The 15,488-nt window shown below is 43.9% G+C and overlaps 1 protein-coding gene across 4 annotated transcripts in view; it reads left to right on the top strand.

Moving 5' to 3' along the window:
- LOC143775027 (zinc metalloproteinase-disintegrin-like 4a) overlaps nucleotides 1-15,488 on the top strand; it is a 118,726-nt gene that overhangs the window by 48,582 nt on the left and 54,656 nt on the right. For 3 of the 4 annotated variants that reach the window (XM_077262844.1, XM_077262845.1, XM_077262843.1), the window contains exons 13-14: nucleotides 11,351-11,528; nucleotides 12,130-12,222. In XM_077262844.1, coding sequence (XP_077118959.1) covers nucleotides 11,351-11,528; nucleotides 12,130-12,222 — 271 coding nt within the window. The remainder of the gene's footprint in view (nucleotides 1-11,350; nucleotides 11,529-12,129; nucleotides 12,223-15,488) is intronic. The other variant, XM_077262846.1, reaches the window with a different exon arrangement.

The raw sequence follows: 15,488 nt of genomic DNA, 5'->3' as shown, positions 1-15,488 counted from the left end.
AGTGATAACAAAAATTCTCCATTAAATGTCACCTGCTTAACCCAGCAGGAAGTACGGCGTTGTCTAAAAATCACTAAAATTGACAAATCTTCGGGCCCGGATGGGATACACCCCCGAGTACTGCAGGAATTAAGTACAGTCATTGATAGACCATTATTTTTAATCTTTAAAGACTCCATAATAACAGGGTCTGTACCACAGGACTGGCGTATAGCAAATGTGGTGCCAATATTCAAAAAGGGGACAAAAACTGAACTCGGAAATTATAGGCCAGTAAGCTTAACCTCTACTGTGGGTAAAATCCTGGAGGGCATTCTAAGAGATGCTATACTGGAGTATCTGAAGAGGAATAACCTCATGACCCAGTATCAGCACGGGTTTACTAGGGACCGTTCATGTCAGACTAATCTGATCAGCTTCTGTGAAGAGGTAAGTTCCTGACTGGACCAAGGGAGCCCAGTGGACATAGTGTATATGGACTTTTGATACAGTGCCACACAAAAGGTTGATACATAAAATGAGAATAATGGGGATAGGGGAAAATGTGTAAGTGGGTTAAGGGATAGTAAACAAAGGGTGGTTATTAATGTAGCACACTCGCACTGGGTCACAGCAGTGAGGTACCACAGGGGTCAGTATTGGGCCCTCTTCTTTTTATCATATTTATTAATGACCTTGTAGGGGGCATACAGAGCAGAATTTCAATATTTGCAGATGACGCTAAACTCTGCAGGGTAATCAATACAGTGGAGGACAATTTTATATTACAGGATGATTTATGTAAACTAGAAGCTTGGGTTGATAAATAGCAAATGAGCTTTAATGGGGATAAATGTAAGGTCATGCACTTGGGTAGAAGTACTAAGATGTATAACTATGTGCTTAATTCTAAAACTCTGGGCAAAACCGTCAATGAAAAAGACCTGGGTGTATGGGTGGATGACAAACTAACATTTAGTGGCCAGTGTCAGGCAGCTTCTACAAAGGCAAATAAAATAATGGGATGCATTAAAAGAGGCATAGATGCTCATGAAGAGAACATAATTATACCTTTATACAAGTTACTAGTGCGACCACACTTAGAATACTGTGTACAGTTCTGGTCTCTGGTGTATAAGAAAGACATAGCTGAACTAGAGCGAGTGCAGAGAAGAGCGACCAAGGTTATTAGAGGTCTGCAATACCAAGATAGGTTATGACACTTGGGGCTGTTTAGTTTGGAAAAACGAAGGCTAAGGGGTGATCTTATTTTAATGTATAAATATATGAGGGGACAGTACAAAGACCTTTCTGATGATCTTTTTAATCATAGACCTGAGACAGGGACAAGGGGGCATCCTCTACGTCTGGAGGAAAGAAGGTTTAAGCATAATAACAGACGCGGATTCTTTACTGTAAGAGCAGTGAGACTATGGAACTCTCTGCTGTATGATGTTGTAATGAGTGATTCATTACTAAAATTTAAGAGGGGACTGGATACCTTGCTTGAAAAGTATAATGTTACAGGTTATATATACTAGATTCCTTGAAAGGGCGTTGATTCAGGGAACTAGTCTGATTGCCGTATGTGGAGTCGGGAAGGAATTTTTTTCTCCAATGTGGAGCTTACTCTTTGCCACATGTTTTTTTTTGCCTTCCTCTGGATCAACATGTTAGGACATGTTAGGTTAGGCTATGGGTTGAACTAGATGGACTTAAAGTCTTCCTTCAACCTTAATAACTATGTTACTATGAGTCGGCCTATCTGGACTCAGGTTCTGCAGGAAATCTCATTCAACGGGCCGCTGTTGAGCGGTATCAAATCACGTTCCAAAGTCTACAGGATCTGTTGGTAGTTTCATCAGTGGATGGAAAGCCTCTTTCCAAGACCATCCTATTTGTTACCGAGCCTGTGGAACTTCAGGTAGGAATGCTACACTTGGAGAAGATTCCTCTCTATATCCTGTTGAATCTTTCTCACCCTCTGCTTCTAGATTTGCCATTGCTGCAAACCACGAGCCTGTCTTGTATGGGAACTCTGGAGAAGTACTTTGATGGGGACAGGAGTGCCACGAGAGTTTTCTAGTTTGCATTCGTCCTGCTCGTCCTCTGATCTGCACATACGCTAACGTATTTGACCAGAAGAAGACTGAGATACTACCACCTCATAAGCAGTATGACTGCACTATCGACCTCCTTCCAGGCGCTTCCCCTCCATGAGGCCAAATCTACCCTCTGTCACAGACTGAGATCCGAGCCATGACCAAGTTTATTGAAGAGAATCTTGCCAGGGGATTTATCCTCATGTCTTCCCCCTGGCTGGAATGGAATTCTTTGTAAAGAAAAAGGACGGTTCACTTCAACCCTGTATCAATTATAGGGGGTTCAACCAAATAACAATCAAGAATAAATATCCTCTGCCTCTCATTTCCGATTTGTTTGATGGTCTTAAAGCTTCCTGAGTCTTCATGAAACTCGACCTTGGTGGATGGAGCGTATAATCTAATCCAAATACGCCAGTGTGGCAAATGGAAGATGGGTTTTAACACCCGCGATGGCCATTATGAGTATCTGGTTCATTACTTAAATGAAATCTTGGTGTTCTCTCCAGATCTGCCTTCACACCGGAGGGGTGTTCACCAGATTCTGCAGAGATTAAAGAAGAACCGTCAGTATGACAAGCATGAAAAGTGCGTCTTCAGTAAGACCTTTCTTCTGTTTCTTGAGTACATCATCTCTGAGAACGGCCTGAAAATAGATCCCAAGAAGGTGTCCGCCGTCTTGAAGTGGTCCCGTCCTGACGGTCTGAAGGCTATACAGCAATTTCTCAGATTCAGAAACTAATACCGCCAGTTCATTCCGCATTTCTTCTCTGAAACTGCTCCTATTTCTGCCCTTGACCCACAAGGGGGCCAACCCTAAGATATAGACTCCAAAGGCAGAAAACACCTTTCTGTCTTTGAAACAGGCCTTCTCCTCAGCTCCTGTGCTGCATCGACTGGACAATAATAAGCAGTTCTTTTTCAAAGTGGATGCTTCTTTCTCAGAGATGGGAGCTGTTCTTACCCAGAAGTTTTCTTCTGCGGCTTCTTTTCCAAAATCTTCTCAGCTCCAGAACACAACTACTCGATAGGCGATTGAGAACTGTTAGCGATAAAACTGTGTCTGAATTAGTGGTGATTCTTGTTTGAAGGAGGTATGCACCGGGTGGTTATTTATACTGACCACAAGAATCTAGCATATCCGCCCAACTTCTAAATCCATGACAAACCAGGTGGTCTCTGTTCTTCTCTCGCATCAACTTTATTTTCCATTTCCGGCCAGCTGATAAGAATGTTAAGGCGGATGCCCTCTCTAGGTCATTTCTGCCTTCCAATCAGGAGGAAGAGCTTCAACACATGATTGAGCCCGCCAAAATAATTACACTCGTTCCGTTGGATTTGCCTCTGCTCCCATCCGGAAAAACTGCTGAACCAGATAGGAAGCAGGTCCTTCTCTGGGGACACTCGCCTAAGTTGGCTGGCCATGCCGGACAGAAGAAAACGGCTCTTCTCATTTCCCGACATGATTAGTGGCCAACCCTGGGAAAGGATATTGCAGATTTCATCTCTGCCTGGTCCTCTTGTGCCCGGAACAAAACTCGAAACAGCTTCTGACCGATTGACTACTTCCTTTGCTCATACCATCTGCTTCCTGGCAGCATATTGCAATGGATTTAATCATTGATCTTCCAGTATGGTCCGGGTGTACCGTCATCTCTGTGGTTGTGGATCACTTTTCCAAGATGCCCATTACACTCCACTGTCCGGTCTTCCGTCTGCTCTGGTGCTTGCAGAGAAGTTTATTCTACATATTTTCTGCCTCCATAGTTTACTGCTCTGTATAGTCTCAGATAGAGCGTCCTGTTTACTTCTGGCTTCTGGAGGGCTACCTGCAAACTACTGAATGTCACTTTGGATTTCTCTTCAGCCTACCATCTTCAATCCAATGGCTATGTAGAACGGGTGAATCAGATCCTAACGAACTTCCTGCAGCTCTTCGTCAATGCCCACCACAGTGATTTGGCCAAACTCCTGCCTTGAGTCGAATTTTCTTACAACAACCATGTGAGTGAATCATCTGCTAAATCTCAGTTTTTAGTGGCCTACTGTCAACATCCTAATATTCCTTTTCTTGTTTCTACTACCTCCGACATTCCTGCTACTGAATCCCTTTCCAAACGATTTTCTAAAATCTGGGAGGATGCTAAGACCACCTTATTAAAATCTTCTGAATGGATGAAGAGACACACAGATAAGAGACGTCTGGATTCACCTGTTTCTTCCTGGGGACAAGGTCTGGCTGTTGTTTAAGTATGTCCGTCTCAAGTTACCCTCATATAAATTGGGACCTTGCTTCATCAGTCCGCTCCAGGTTCGAAAACATTTCATTTAATTTTATGTGTCTCTCCTCAAGTCTGTCATTCTCAGTCCTTTCTTCAAAGATCCTGTATTGAAAGGGTTCAGTCCTGGGGAGAGGTTTTGGGAGCCCAGTGAGAACATCCATGTCCTCTTCCTCCTAGATAGATTTATTTCCGGCTTGTAGAGGGGGTGTAAAGAGGAAAGTACTGTAGCGCCAATGTTGCTGCACGATTCTCCTCTCCCCTAGCAGGGACGCCATCTCACTCACCGCCGTGACCCTGTACTGCACTTCCTCGCTGAAAGCCGTCATGGGTCTACGCACGGTGCACAAATCCCTGGGAACTGGTTAGGGTGTGTTCATGCTCCCTCCTTCTTAAAGGGTCAACATACACCATCCTAAACTTTCCCTAGCCAAAGTCTGGGAAACATTTATTATTTAAGGCAACCCCACCTGTATGGAGGTGCCTGTGCAACGTTGTTAGTCTGTTCACAGCACGATTGCTAGTTCTCAGGTCCCTGTTATTTAGTACTTGCTAGTTTTGCTAGTACCTGCCTGTCTGTATTTCAACAAGAACCACCAACACCTGCCTTGTCAATCTGTATTCCAGCCGAATGATTAAAATTATACCTGGATTGATGAAATCCATCTTGTGGTTGTTTGTTTAATCTTTATTTGCAGCTTTCAGTTAATGAGATTTTCATGCTCCAAGGGGCCTGTGGGCGGGGTTTTATGTGGTGCTCTGCTTAGATATTCATCCTTATGGCTTATCACAGGTCACTGATCCCTCAGTCACTGATCCCTCAGTAGCCTGCCCCCTATTTTTACATGCTGAATATAATATGGCTTGAAGAAGAAAAATTCACATTCTTCAGACAGGTTCCGGCGCTGTAGCATAATACGGTAGATGTTATGCATATTTTTGTTTTATTTAGATATAATTTTTTTTCTAACAAAACTATCTTAATAAAAATGGGTCCAGCTGCCGCGCCTGCACAGTAGCATCTATCTCCTTACAATGCTACTGCGCAGGCAGCGCTGGCGCCATCTTGATGGAGCCCAATTTTTTTTTTCTCTAGCAAAAAACGGCCCTGGCGGCGCCACCTGCGCAGTAGCATTTATCGGAATGCAATATATATTTTTTTTCAAGCAAAACTATGTCTAAATAACATGAAAATATGCATATTATTCACTGCATCATGCTAAAGCATTGTAGAGAACAAGGCGTGCACTCTGGGATTTATGAAATTGGTGCTGGTTGAACCCGGAGAAATCCAGATGATTCAGACATAGAAGAAAACAACCGCACTCAAAATATGCTTTTGCGTAATAAATGTGAAGATTTTAATAGGAACACCACAGTGACAAAATCAAAGGTTGAGGTAACGTTTCGACCCTTACATGGGCCTTTATCAAACCTCACTTATAGGGTGGAGGACAGGGGAGGTGAGGAGTGTCAAGAGAGAACACCACCGCCGACCATCCTGCCTCTGGACCCACAGTTCCTACAGGGACCCCATCTTCTGTCCGTGCTATACCGGATGTACTCTTGTTCCTCCTGTCTCAGTGGAGCCGCTGTGTTCTCTCTTGACACTGCTCACCTTCCCTGTCCTCCACCCTATAAGTGAGGTTTGATAAAGGCCCATGTAAGGGTCGAAACGTTACCTCAACCTTTGATTTTGTCACTGTGGTGTTCCTATTAAAATCTTCACATTTATTACGCAAAAGCATATTTTGAGTGCGGTTGTTTTCTTCTATGTGTGAATCATGCTACAGCATTGACGGCACCTGCCTGATGGATGTGTTTTTTTTCTTCCCCAAACCATAGTATATGGTATATAGTATGTAAAACAGGGGGCAGGTTACTGAGGGATCAGTGACCTGTCATAAGCCATAAGGATGAATAAGCAGAGCACCACATAATGCTCCGCCCACATCCCTGCCCACAGGCCACCCCGAAGCATGAGAATCCCATTAACTGAAAATAAAGATTAAACAACAACCACAAGACAGATTTAATCAACCCCGGCAATAGACATGGTGTTGGAGTGGGTCTTCTCCTTTCTTCTAACTGCGCCTTTAACCCAGTCCCACCTCTACCCTCCCTTATCCTCCCCTCTTTTGAAGTCCACTCTGTCCGCATCTACTCTCCCTCCAACCTCCAAGTGGCCGTCATATACCGACCTCCGGGCCCGGCCAATGCTCCTATTGACCAATTCTCTACTTGCCTTCTTCACTTTCTTTCCACTGACATTCCCACTATCATCATGGGTGACATCAACATCCCCACTGATACATTCCGTCAACAGCCTCCAAACTTATGTCCCTTACTTCATCTTTTGGACTTACTCAGTGGTCCTCTGCAGCCATCCACACAGAAGGACATATGCTAGACCTGGTCTTCACCCATCTCTGCTCTCTATCTAACTTCACCACCTCCCCTCTCCCTCTATCAGACCACCATCTGCTCACTTTCTCATGCCTGTCCTCCCCACCGGTTACCCATGTCCAGCAACATGCGCACCCCCCGCAGAAATCTCGCACACCCAGACACCCACACACTCTCTGACTCTATCCTACCACTGGCATCCATATCTGCACTCCACGAAACAGACAATGCCACTGCTTTCTACAATGCCACTCTCACATCAGCTATTGACACGGTTGCCCCTCTCGTTCATGGCAGAGTGCAACGTATCTATAGACAACCCTGGCACAATAACACTGCTAAAAAGCTCCGGCAAGTGTCCCGGGTTGCAGAGCGGCATTGGAAGAAAACACATTCGCAAGACGACTTCTCTGCATTCAAACAGGCAGCACTCGCTTTTAAATCTGCTCTCACCTCTGCTAAATAGGCTTACTTCACAACCCTCGTATCTTCCCTATCCTACAACCCCAATCAGTTATTCAAAACTTTTAACTTCCTCCTCCACCCCCCACTGGCCCCTCTATCATCTCTGCTGAGGACTTTGCCACACACTTTAAAAATAAGATCGACCAAACAAGGCAAATCTTCATTGTTCAACCACCACAACCCCTTTGTATACCAGACCAATGCCCAAACCCCATAACCTCCCTATCCAACATCACTGAAGGGAAGCTTAATTGTCTCCTCTCCAAATCGCACCTCACCACCTGTGCGCTCGACCCCATCCCACCTCCTCCCCAACCTCACCGCCATTCTTATCCCATCCCTAACCCACCTCTTCAACCTATCACTAACTTCTGCTACCTTCCCTTCTCCTTTCAAACATGCCACAATCACGCCTATCCTTAAAAAGCCAACCCTCGATCCAACTGCTATGTCCAGCCATCGACCAATATCGCTGCTCCCTTTCGCTTCCAAACTCCTGGAGCAGCATGTCCACGCTGAACTTTCCTCCCACCTCTCATCTAACTTGCTCTTTGACAATCTACAATCTGGTTTCCGCCCCCCATCACTCAACTGAGACAGCCCTAACCAAAATTACTAACGACCTACACACAGCCAAAGCTAACGGACAATACTCTACTCTATACTCCTCCTTCTTGACCTGTCATCTGCTTTTGACACAGTTGACTACTGCCTCAAACCGCACATTCAGCGTCTCCCACTCCCACACTACCTCCTCATCTCACCCTCTCTCTGTTGGAGTCCCCCAAGGCTCTGTTCTAGAACCCTTACGCTTCTCAATCTATACACTTGGCCTGGGACAACACATAAAGTACCATGGATTCCAGTACCACCTTTATGCTGATGACACTCAGATCTACCTCTCTGGCCCAGGCGTCACCTCTCTGCTGTCCAGAATCCCGGAGTGTCTACCAGCCAAATCCTCCTTCTTCTCCTCTCGCTTCCTCAAACTCAATGTGGACAAATCTGAACTCATCATCTTTCCTCCATCTCATAGATCTTCCTTACCTGACCGATCTACAGTCATGGCCAAAAGTTTTGAGAATGACACCAAAATTATATTTTCACATGATCTGCTGCCCTCTGGTTTTTATTAGTGTTTGTCTGATGTTTATATCACATACAGAAATATAATTGCAATCATATTATGAGTACCAATAGGTTATATTGACAGTTAGAATGAGTTACTGCAGCAAGTCAATATTTGCAGTGTTGACCCTTCTTCTTCAAGACCTCTGCAATTCTCCCTGGCATGCTCTCAATCAACTTCTGGACCAAATCCTGACTGATAGCAGTCCATTCTTGCATAATCAATGCTTGCATTTTGCCAGAATTTGTTGGTTTTTGTTTGTCCACCCGTCTCTTGATGATTGACCACAAGTTCTCAATGGGATTAAGATCTGGGGAGTTTCCAGGCCATGGACCCAAAATCTCTATGTTTTGTTCCATGAGCCATTTAGTTATCACCTTTGCTTTATGGCAAGGTGCTCCATCATGCTGGAAAAGGCATTGTTGGGCGCCAAACTGCTCTTGGACGGTTGGGAGAAGTTGCTCTTGGAGGACATTCTGCTACCATTCTTTATTCATGGCTGTGTTTTTAGGCAAGACTGTGAGTGAGCCAATTCCCTTGGCTGAGAAGCAACCCCACACATGAATGGTTTCAGGATGCTTTACAGGTGGTATGAGACAAGACTGGTGGTAGCGCTCACCTCTTCTTCTCCGAATAAGCTGTTTTCCAGATGTCCCAAACAATCGAAAAGGGGATTCATCAGAGAAAATGACTTTGCCCCAGTCCTCAGCAGTCCACTCCCTGTACCTTTTGCAGAATATCACTCGGTCCCTGATGTTTTTTCTGGAGAGAAGTGGCTTCTTTGCTGCCCTCCTTGAAACCAGGCCTTGCTCAAAGTGTCTCCGCCTCACATTGTGTGCAGAAGCACTCACACCAGCCTGCTGCCATTCCTGAGCAAGCTTGGCACTGCTGGTAGTCCGATCCCACAGCTGAAACAGTTTTAAGATACGGTCCTGGCGCTTGCTGGTCTTTCTTGGGCGCCCTGGAGCCTTTTTGACAACAATGGAAGCTCTCTCCTTGAAGTTCTTGATGATGCGATAGATTGTTGACTGAGGTGCAATCTTTGTAGCTGCGATACTCTTCCCTGTTAGGCCATTTTTGTGCAGTGCAATGATGGCTGCACATGTTTCTTTAGAGATAACCATGGTTAACTGAAGAGAAACAATGATACCAAGCACCAGCCTCCTTTTAAAGTGTCCAGTGATGTCATTCTTACTTAATCATGACTGATCGCCAGCCCTGTCCTCATCAACACCCACACCTGTGTTAATGGATCAAGCACTAAAACGATGTTAGCTGCTCCTTTTAAGGCAGGACTGCAATGATGTTGAAATGTGTTTTGGGGGTAAAAGTTCATTTTCTGGGCAAATATTGACTTTGCAAGTACAGTAATTGCTGTTAAGCTGATCACTCTGACATTCAGGAGTATATGCAAATTGCCATTAGAAAAAATGAAGCAGTAGACTTTGGAAAAATTAATATTTGTCTCATTCTCAAAATTTTTTTCCATGACTGTATCTATCGCAATTAACGACATCACGCTTTCCCCGGAAGTCCGCTGCCTCGGAGTAACCCTTTACTCTGCCCTATCCTTCAAACCGCACATCCAAGCTCTTTCCACCTCCTGTCGCCTCCAGCTCAAAAATATCTCCAGTATCCGTCGTTCCTCAACCGTCAATCTACTAAAATGCTTGTACATGCTCTCATCTCCCGCCTCGTCTACTGCAACATCCTTTCTGTGGCCACACTGGTAACAACCTTGCACCTCTCCAGTCCATCCTTAACTCTGCTGCCCGACTAATTCATCTCTCTCCTCGCTACTCCTCCACTTCCCCCCTCTGCAAATCTCTTCACTGGCTCCCATTCCCTCAGCGTATCCAGTTCAAATTACTAATACTGACCTACAAAGCCATCCATAACCTGTCTCCTCCATATATCTCTAAACTAATCTCCCGATATCTTCCCTCACGTAATCTCCGGTCCTCCCAAGACCTCCTTCTCTCCTCCACACTTATTAACTCCTCATCCAATCGCCTCCAAGACTTCTCCCGAATATCCCCCATCCTCTGGAATTCTTTGCCCCAACACGTCCGACTATTAACCACATTCGGATCCTTCAGATGGAATCTGAAAACCCACCTTTTCAGGAAAGCCTACAGCCTGCACTGACCCCGCTGCCTCCTCACCACTACCGGAGCTACCGCCTCACCAACACCGGAGCTCTTGCAACCCTCAACCTATTGTCTCCTTCCCCACCATCCTGTAGAATGTAAGCCCGCAGGGGCAGGGTCCTCGCCCCTCTGTACCAGTCTGTCATTGTTAGTTTGCTGTAAGTGATATCTGTAATTTGTATGTAACCCCTTCTCATGTACAGCACCATAGACTCAATGGTGCTATATAAATAAATAATAATAATAATTTTAATCGGTATATCAGCGCCAACCTGATAGTGTCTGTAGGTTACGCAGCACAATCCTGCCGACAGGTTCACTTTAAGTACTTTGTTCTAATGGTTTTGGCAAAAGGTTCCATGATTAGTTCGAATAAGATTGGGGGTAATGGGAAATATTCACATGTCTCTTTGTAGATGGAAAATGAGTTAGCTAATATATTGTTCACTTGGACTTGTAGAGGGACAAGGGTATAAGGCCATAATAGATTTCAAAATGTTTCCCTGAATTCCAAATTTATTTAGAGTGTCTACCATATGATCCCAATTAATTCAGTAAAAACGCCTTTTTGGCATCGAGAGAGAGTAATATAGAACGAATTTTTTTGGTTTTCTACATGTGAAATTAAATTTAGTACTTACCAATTTATCCGTTTTCCATAGATTTCATTGTTAAAAAAAAACAGATCCAGTTGAAATCATTTTTTTTTATACATACAAAAAAGTTGTGTCCGCACATCTTTTTGTCAACTGATTGCTGCTGGATCTGGTCTAACAGATGATTCCTGGACATGTGAACATAGCCTCACTCATATAATCCCATGTGTTTTAATCATCTCAGTTCTTCAGAATCGTACGACTTCTCCAGCTGTAGCATCGCTGATCTGAGGAGCTTTATTTATACTTACTTACCTGGCTGCATGTCAAATATGCCGCAGACCTCGCAACTCCTGACTCCCCCCGTATGTGGTAATAAATTCACAGAAAGTGGGGAGCAGTGTGACTGTGGTGACCCCAAGGTAAGGACCACTTTGGTATCACTTACGTTGCATAAAGTGAAAGGCTGTTCTCACCAAGTTTTATTTTTTTATCCTTGTAAGTTCTATATTTTTTGTGCAAGAAAACGGTATTGGATTATCAAGAATGAGCATTGATAATCAGGCAATGTAAACATGCTGAGGATAACCCACCCATTCAGCAAAACACTAGTTATTCGGGTGAAATAATCTTTTGGGGTGACAGGATCATTTAACACCCCCCCCCCCCCCAGGGTCAATGTCACATAAAAATAAAAGTGAACAACTCCCGATTTTTATATCGTCAATCAATGTTCATTACTGGCTTTTTATTGGCCTGTGTAAAGTCCTTTAAAGGGAACCTGCCATCTAAATCATGCTGCCCAAATCACGATATTCTGTAAGTCAACAATGAAGGATCCCAAACAATGACAGCAAGCAGAGGTCTCATGAAACACAAAATGCACAGATAATATTGCCATATTTGCACAGATGTTCATTGGGCTGTGATTAAGCTCAGAGCCTTTTGAATATGATCACAGAAAACCTAAGAAATATCCCAAAAAACAGTTTACAAAGAAATGTTATGTTGTGTCTTGGCTAGGAATGTACAAGTGACTGCTGTGCTGCAAAGACCTGTACGCTGAAGCCAGGATGCCAGTGTGACGACGTTGACCTGTGCTGTGAGCATGGTAAGGTGAGTGTATAAAGTCAAGCAAAAGAATGGCATAGTAATGCCTCATTTGTGTAAGGGTATACTTTACGTAAAAGCCTTGCAGCTCTTCATTGGGCTTCCAAGGACAGGTTATGAACAAGCCACTCTGCTTAGCAGTACCCAGGGAAACCCTGGCCTTCAACCTTTATTCCCCTCTACAGTGATCTGGTCTTACTAAAGGGTCCTCTGGGTTACATTCACAGAGTAACTGCTGACCAGTGTAGTTTGCAGTGGTAAGTCGACAAGTCGAGTCAAAACTAGAGAGGGCAGGTGCAGGACAAAGTCACAAGTCAGGAGATAGTTGAGCTCAGAACCAGAGTAAGAGGCAGAATCGTCAGACAAATGTAGGGTTAAATCATTCTAGGGTCGTCAGCAGGTATCAAATAAGCTTTGGAAGGTAGCAGGGTATGCCCAAAAAATAGACCAGGTTCCAGCATACAATATATGGTTTCATAGCTTCATCGTTTTTAATGTTGAAATTAGATGTAAAATACCTTATTAAAAGGGACCTTCGTATAATTTCCTGCCTTTTCCATTTGGTGCAGGCTTATAGCAAACTGAGATTAGTAGTTTACCATTATTGCCCACCTCATGTATATTTATTCATACTGACCACGCTTTCACAGCTCCCCCCAATGCCGTCACTCAACACAGATTTTAAGTTCTTAAGTTGGATTTCATTAAAATACACACCTATCTTTTTTTTCCTTACCTATCCTCTGAACATGGCGTAACTCTCCACATTTATCACTAAGTCATGGTTCTCAGCCATAAGTCATGACCATCATGATAGGTGGCTGACATAACAACCTTCAATTCATACATTTTATTTGCAATAAATCTTGCATATTGCAGCAGCCATTTGATCTAATTGGCACATTTATTTTTCCTAGTTTCACGTTTATTCCTAGTTACTTCCCTACAATTATTGACGGTCCCTTTTTCACTTACTGCCTAAGCCAGTATGCAGCTTCCTGACCAGGCCAAATTTTTCAATTCTGACCAGTGTCACTATATGTGGTCATAATCCTGAAACACCTCATCATATCCCACTGATTCTGAGTTTGTTTTTTCTTCATGACACAATGTACTGTTTTTTGCGGACTATAACACGTAGTGGACCATACAGTGCACATCAAATTTTGAAGAGGAAAATATTTTGTTTTTAATATGTCAAATGGGGGGTCATCTTATAGTCCAAATTTATCTTACTGCGGAGATGCATGCGGAGATTGAGATCTCAGCTCGTCCATCTTCACCCCCGGTAAGCTACATAAAACTATAAGATGCACCCCCATTTTCCTCCAAAATTTTGAGGGGAAAAAAGTAGGTCTTATCGTCTGCAAATCATTTACAGGTGTAGTGATGATTTTGACTGCATAGGTAATTTCCAGAAACAAACACGTAGCGGATGTTGAAAAGAGAAAATTCCAAATATGCCATTGTAGTGCCCGTACATTGTGCCCAGAACGTGCTTCTGGAGACCTGTACCCCGTGAACATTTTGGATCACTTTTAAAGCTCAGTTCACATTTAGCCTGCACTCTACGCTGAGTACTTACATCAGGGTTTCCATCTACATCTCTGAAATACGTGATTCAGATGAAACCCCTGAGGGATCCATTCAGTATAATGAGGCAGCAGGGTTATTCTGGGCACGATTTGGCCTCTGTTCAGTGGTGTGCATCTTTTCAGAGGCTTTTATGCACCACTGAAAAGACAGACACTACTGGATCACAGGTCAGACAGCGTCCACAGTGCCTCCATCTGCCTCATTATAGTGAATCCTTTGTCTGGGTCTCGCCTGAATAACGTATTTAAGAGATTTACATGGAAACCCTGATGTAAGCGATCAGTGTAGAGCGCAGGATAAATGTGAGCCAAGCCTTACTGCTATCTTTGGGAGGCAGAATGAACAGTTCAACTGCAGGTCAAGAATTTATTATTTTATTTTTGTTTTACTCCATTCATTGCGCAGTATAAGCAATGAGACTACCATACTTTATTCCTCAGGTCAGTAAGGTAGAGCAATGGTAGATTTATAGCACTTTTTTAAAACCTTTTTTTATTCTGACTTTTGGGAGGCAGAGTAAACAAAAAGCAGCAGTCACCGTGTGGTAAAAGTGATACCATATTTATGTAGAGAGCTATAGAATTTTTTCTTTCCATTGATAGAGCCAGATGGGAGCTTGTTTTATGCTGGACAAGATGACTTTTTAAGGGATATAATTTTTATTTACATATGACTTTTTGATCTAATTGTATTCCTCTTTTTGTGGATGAAAAGACAGTTTTTTTCATTTTTTATTTTACTGCAGGGGTTAAATAAATTAACAGTTTTATAGATCAGATTTTTCGGGACACAGCTATACCAAATATATGTACTATTTTTGTTTATTTTTGTTTTTAAATAAAACATGCTTATTTATTGGCGTAATATTTTTTTTACATGATCGAGAGTTTTTCACTTTTGTAACAGCGAGAAAACTGTCAATAGATGACAATAAAAGTGCCAACTTTTGAGGAGGTAAACTACCTTAATTAACATTCTTTGAGAATCAATTGGGACGCCCATAAATAATAAGTAAGTGGAAGGGACTCCTATTTTATCATGTGCTATGGAAATGCCAAATTTATCCATAAAATACAGGAAAGTATCCATTACAAATTGTTTGAATTTGGGGAATCTACAAAAAGAAAATCATCAAAATAATGTAAAACTGATGCCCACCTTATCTAATATATAATTGCCTAGAATACTACTTCCTGCAATTTGTGCCAACTTCCGTGGCTTTGTCCGGAGCTAATGTCCGGAGCTAATGTCCGGAGATCAGTGACGTCACCAGTGTCCTACACCCAGGCAGAGCACAGGGGCCCCAGGCAGCATATGGGGCCCCAGGCAGAGCACAGTGGCCCCAGGCAGAGCACAGGGGCCCCAGGCAGCATATGGGGCCCCAGGCAGAGCACAGTGGCCCCAGGCAGAGCACAGGGGCCCCAGGCAGCCTATGGGGCCCCAGGCAGAGCACAGGGGCCCCAGGCAGAGCACAGGGGCCCCAGGCAGCATATGGGGCCCCAGGCAGAGCACAGGGGCCCCAGGCAGCATATGGGGCCCCAGGCAGAGCACAGTGGCCCCAGGCAGAGCACAGGGGCCCCAGGCAGAACATGGGGCCCCAGGCAGAGCACAGGGGCCCCAGGCAGCATATGGGGCCCCAGGCAGAGCACAGTGGTCCCAGGCAGAGCACAGGGGCC

The sequence above is a fragment of the Ranitomeya variabilis genome, chromosome 5, assembly GCF_051348905.1.
Source record: "Ranitomeya variabilis isolate aRanVar5 chromosome 5, aRanVar5.hap1, whole genome shotgun sequence".
Classification (NCBI taxonomy): domain Eukaryota; kingdom Metazoa; phylum Chordata; class Amphibia; order Anura; family Dendrobatidae; genus Ranitomeya; species Ranitomeya variabilis.
The sequence above is the reverse complement of the archived record's forward strand: the minus strand, read 5'-3'. Positions and strand labels throughout refer to the sequence as shown.